The sequence below is a fragment of the Zeus faber genome (assembly GCF_960531495.2).
Source record: "Zeus faber genome assembly, chromosome: 13".
Taxonomy (NCBI): Eukaryota; Metazoa; Chordata; class Actinopteri; order Zeiformes; family Zeidae; genus Zeus; species Zeus faber.
Genome location: NC_137198.1, coordinates 5,480,088 through 5,485,870, shown reverse-complemented (window position 1 = coordinate 5,485,870; position 5,783 = coordinate 5,480,088). Strand labels below are relative to the sequence as shown.

At 39.8% G+C, this 5,783-nt stretch overlaps 1 protein-coding gene across 2 annotated transcripts in view; it reads left to right on the top strand.

The window, feature by feature from the left end:
* The window catches only part of cdkn3 (cyclin dependent kinase inhibitor 3), a 4,616-nt gene extending 1,006 nt beyond the window's left edge, over nt 1-3,610 (top strand). For both annotated transcript variants that reach the window (XM_080012454.1, XM_080012455.1), the window contains exons 3-8: nt 144-199; nt 325-369; nt 1,508-1,730; nt 2,550-2,581; nt 2,727-2,830; nt 3,237-3,610. In XM_080012454.1, coding sequence (XP_079868580.1) covers nt 144-199; nt 325-369; nt 1,508-1,730; nt 2,550-2,581; nt 2,727-2,830; nt 3,237-3,326 — 550 coding nt within the window. In that variant the 3' untranslated portion in view covers nt 3,327-3,610. The remainder of the gene's footprint in view (nt 1-143; nt 200-324; nt 370-1,507; nt 1,731-2,549; nt 2,582-2,726; nt 2,831-3,236) is intronic.
* The last annotated feature ends 2,173 nt before the right edge of the window (nt 3,611-5,783 follow it).

The window sequence follows — 5,783 nt, the reverse complement described above, 5'->3', positions numbered from 1 at the left end:
CCGAACGTGGAATGTGTCGAAATCTCCTTTACACCGGGGCGACGCGGCAGACACCGCGCCATGAAGGAATAGACACCTTTTCATTCAACTTTCCGAGCTTGTTTATGTGTGTGTTTCCATGTGTTGTTGCTTTTTGTTTTAAGGTTACCGTTGTCTGTGGTGGAATGCTCACAGTTTCTCGGCATATGTGCGTTGCCAGGTAAAGCGTTAAGCCCCCTTTTTGGAGCAAAAGTCCGTATTATTACTTCATGCATGGGGTTCTCGCGTGGAGTTGTGCATGGAGATCACTGATGAGTTTCGCATTTTTTGTTTTCCTGGTTTCAGGATGCAAATACAAAGACATCAGAAGAAATCTCCAAAGAGATGTCGGTGAGTTGACCCTGAACGGAGCGATGCAAAGAGTCTGTCACACAGGACAACACAGGAGCTGGCAGAGAGCTCTGATGTCGAAAAGTTGAACTTTTAGGAGAAGCTCTTCAGTGACTCGTAATGACCACAACAGCCGAAAGATTGGGTTAAAGTGTAAAAACAATGTCCGGGCTATAAAAGATATTCTAAACTATTTTGTGGAAAGAGTTTTTCTCGGTGTTTGATTAGGGTGAACTCCTGCCCGTCCATGGAATATCACTCTCCATCTGTGATTCTGAACCAGGCCTCGGCACCAAAGCTCACTCATGCGAGGGCAGGCCAGTGCGGGGGGGGTTTACTATCCTGAGGAATTCCAAAATAGATTTTCCTTAAAATATGTTGCACAAAATCAAAGCCCTGTGCCGCGTGATGAAGCCTTCAACCGGTGACAGGAGAATCCGCAAGCCCACGTTACATCACGTCACTTTATTCTGAGTCAAGAATTATACAATAGTGGAAGAAAGTTACTTAAAGGATGTTTTCAATGCCACAGTTTGAGATTTATACTGTGATTATTAAATAATCAATCAATAATCATTAATTTTTTATAATATAATATATTATTATATAATATATAATACAATGTACAACCTATATCATTATTTTATTATTTATTACTTCTAATTATCATTACATAACACATGTACAGTCATTAAAAAATAATAATTAATACTCGTAAAAATGCTGAAAATCAGCCATTCATAGAAGTGAAATGATTATGATCAGATAAGAGCCAAGCCTCTTTTGGGAAATCTAAAATGTATCAGTTTATCAGCAATGATCGCAAATCTGACCTTTTTTAACTCAACCTTTCTGCGGCCATTTCTAAATTCTTCAGTGTTTCAAGTAATTTATTTGTGTTTAGTTGTATTAAGATTTAAATTGGCAATGAAAAGCTTGCTCTTCATGGCACGTCAATAATAATTTTTTAATACATTTTTATTTTTCATATACAGTGTATTTGTCATCGTGGGGATTAGTGTGTTCCCCTGCAGACAAATTATGAAATAGAATAACAATACTAAAAAAAACAAGCGCAAGTTTGAAATAAGATTAAATGGAATGAAGTGGAATAACAGGCGGCGTTGTGTTGCTGCAGAGGAGCTGCAGAACCAGGGCGTCCAGGACGTGTTTGTGTTCTGCACCAGAGGAGAGCTGCACAAGTACCGCGTGCCCTCCCTGCTGGACGCCTACAGGCTGCAGGGCTTCAGCGTGCACCACACGCCCTTCCCTGACGGGTGTGCACCGGAGCTGGAGCAGTGCTGCCAGATCCTCAGGGAGCTGCAGGTCAACCTGGAGAACAACAGGAGGACGGTCATACAGTGAGTGAGACAAAGAACATTTTATTGATATCAATGTTGGCCTTCCGCTGATCCCTATTTTCTTATAATAGGAGTAAGGAGCTTTTGATGTCATTTCAGATTTTAAGATTACATAAGAAATACACCACCTTTTCATTCTATAATATGGGGTCCCGGCTATAAGCAGATATTGTTATATATACCGATATTGTGCCAAATTATATACATATTTTCCCAACCCTAGTTAAACATTAAACACGCACCTTTATTTATTTTGAATTATTCTGAATTTGAAAAAACACTTAAAAATATATGAAGATTGATAATGTTGTTTATTTAGTATGGCGTTTCCAAGTTTCTCTTCCTGTTGTGTTTTTTTAATGATATGTTTTTGGAAATTAATTTGAAACATTCGGGGTGCGTTAATTTAATTTAATTTTGCCACAACCTCCAAATGCGTATCAGTTTTCACCTGATTTTCTGCACTTATTGTTGTTTGTGAATAAGAAAATAACTGAAAATAGAGGTAAATACTTCATAAACCCTTTCATAAAATTCTACAAAACATCGCCAGGAGAATAGTTTCACCACCGCGCCTTTTATTCCTCCAAACGTTTCAAGGGACTTTCGGCTTTCCTGTTGCTAAGTGGGAATAGAGCAGCAAACAGCCCAAGAGAGATGCAGATAAATATAGACTCTCCCAGGGAATAGTTTGCACTTTGTATTACTTAAAAAAAGGGAACACAATGAAAGCCGTATATTGATGCTTTACGTTCCCACTTTAAGCAGTTTACTGACGTATGTTACCTTCCCCCTCCCTGTTCCCCCTGTTCCCATCAGCTGTTACGGAGGTTTGGGACGCTCTGGACTAAGTAAGAAAAACCTCGATATCAGGAGCATATTTCCCGTCTTGGTGTTTTAGGGGCATTTATTACTTGACACAGATTATTTCCCCCTGTGGACGTTACAAATCTATTAATATTTCCTCTTTTTGTGCCCGCACCTCCTGTCGTCCAGTCGCCGCCTGCCTGCTGCTGCAGCTCTCCGTTTCCATGACGCCCAACAAGGCCATCGAGATCCTCAGGGATGCCAGAGGAGGCGGAGCCATTCAAACAGTCAAGGTGAATAGTGGCTTTATCGTCGCCTTTATTTTGCTTTCTCAATTCCCTGCATCAAAAACAAACAAGACAAATACAATACAATTCAAGGGAGAAAAAGTCTATTTTCAGCATGTTTTGAACAACAGTAACATCACATTTTATTTAAAAACGTAATGTTGGCTACTGCAGGTTACCGTTAGGAAGCGACGCAACTTTCTGTTTCTAGTCTCTTACGTTGGCACGGATGTCGCCGAAAGATCTGATTTGCGGAAATGCAAGAGTCAATAAAATCCCCCCCCCCTTTTTTTTTTTTTTCTCCCTATAACTCATAAAGACTGTCTGTGTCGACTGTATTGGGAGGAGGGCGCGCGAAAGTACATTTTTCCCTAATTTCTTCCTTTCAATTTTCTGTTTCACTTCACCACAGCAATACAACTTCCTCCACGAGTTTCAGGAAAAATACAGCGCCTACCAGCAAATCAAGGGAAATTCCGAGGAGAGATCAGTGTCTCGGTGATCCACCCAAGCTGGTCATCCAGTTTATACTCATGATTAAGTTTTTCATTGTAATAATAACAAAAAACGTCGGTCTTCCGCTGTGTCCTCCAGTCGTTGCACTTTAAAACAGTACTCTTAATATATTATACCTTCCAATGTGTGGAGATCGAATCAGTTTGCGCTCTTTGTAATCAAATAAAAGGAAATGATTCATTTGGATATTATGTTTCTGCTTCCATTTCAATTTCTCTTGGCATAATTTTTACACCAAAAAAGGCTGCCTTACGAATAAAATATCTAGTATGTAGGTTGTAAGAATTCATCTTTAAATTAAATGATTTTCAGATCCTATTCTGTCTGAGACCTTTTTGTATTAAAATAATACTCTCAACCAGGGATGGTTGGTATAAATATGAACCACCTGAGACTTTAGCTACATTTGTTGGCTTTTGACTTTTTTTTGCATTATTTGGAAGTTGAGAATCAGAGCTTCAAAACAAGGTGTCACTTGTGCAAATTAAGTAAATATTTTAAAAGCTATGACTTGTTAATGACAAGGGTGTGGCAAACTGTTTCTGAGATAATCGCCGTTTTCCCCCACACGTGGCTTCATTCAGCCAGCTCCCAGAATGCAAATGAGTTGGAGGACCAACAAAGCCGCATGGCTACTTGTCACATGGCCACTTGACACCCTGCTGAATGGAACAATCTCTGCATTGTTTTTGTATTTTGAGGAAATATTGAACAGCCTCATTGACACACATCTTTTGTTTAAAAAAAAAAAATTTTTTTTTTATTTAACAGTAAGAATATACATGTTTTATAAAAGTAGAATTATTTTGGAGTTAAGTGCGTACAAAACACAACAAAATGTAGAGTCTGTCAATAATATGAGTCTCTGTATATCAGCCTCGGTGTGTCATTTAGTATATAAATGTGCGTATGCCAGATATCTTCAAAGTTCTTGGAGTCATTATGTGGGCCAACCCCAACCCTACCCCAGCTACACTCTGAGAGCCTGTTTGGGGCTTTTCATTTTCTTTTGGCCCCTGGCTGCATTTGCAGGTAAACTTGAAAATGTTGTCCATTGCTACTTGTTCATAATCTGCATCACCAACCTCAACGTCACGTAACGTCATCAACTTCTTCGGTTGTAACAACAATGGGCGCGTCATCGATCTCCTCTGGTGGTTCTTGAAAATATTCTGTTTCATCTCCACATTCAGGTTGAAATCCGCTGTTTAAAATGTTCTCCAAGTCCGGGATGAAGCCTGTATCGGATTCAGCGTCGCTGTCGGAGAACTATCATCGCGGAAAATTAAGTCCAGTACGCGCTGCTTACACTGACTTGGATCTATTGCACTGGTCAGATTAAGGTCCGTGATATGATTTAGATCTTCCACCACCTGCTTCTTGTAATCCATAACAACACGGAGACTAACGTCTTCACAGACAAGCGGATCCTCGTCTTGTTTACAGAAGTGACATCAGCATTTCTTCTTTGATGGTATACGTTGGTACACGCCCCCTACACAGTAACGTGTGTGTGTGTGTGTGTGTGTGTGTGTGTAAAAGTAGTACGATTTAAAGGTTGAACTCTATCAAAACGGTTTCACATTGTGACTTCACATCACATGGAACATGGAGGAACGATCCTCACTTGGACACTCGCTTTAAAGGAAACCATCGATCGGCGTTCGGGCTGTTCAGCGTCTCGGTAAGTGAATTGTGTTTCCGCCTTTAATCTAACGGGGATATTGACCTCCACGTTTAACATTTTTCTACTATTTATAAATCAAATTAAGTTTTGAAAAAATGTTGATAAAAAAAACCACAAAAGAACACAAATCTGGAAAAATCTCATTTTCCCCCTAGAAAGTTATTTGCAACTTATTTGGCTGCTCCTGGCCGTTTTAGAAATGTAGGACAATGCGGGTTTTGCTGCGGTGGCTCACAAATGGCCTCCCTATATTTTTGAGAAAAGATGAGAAAATAAGTTTAAAATAAACAGTGTTGTCCTCTTATATCATGGCAATAATATATTGAAACAGTTTCTTTAGAATGTTATGAATCCACGGGGACACGCCCACTCCATTTGGTTTCCATTAGGGCCAAACGCATTTGGCTCATTGACCAATCAGCAGCGGAGTCTTGTGCTAGGAGCACTGTGATTGGTCAGAACACACCGCAGGGGCAAAGTGACAGGAATTCAACGGACGACATTTATATGAACAAGGTGGACCAATCTGTTTTTAAGATGTTTTGGAGTTAAAAATGGAAGTAAAGCAGCGCTATCTCAGAATGTTAAATGACTATTTTACTCATACTTGTATCAAGTCATTACTCACAGCTGGCAGTGTGTGTGTGTGTGTTTTATGCTTCTGAAAGGAATCTTTGATCTAGAATTCTTCCCTTATTCCTTCGCCGCACCACAAAACCAAAATGACATTCTTATCCACAGCGCAGTGTAGTGGGA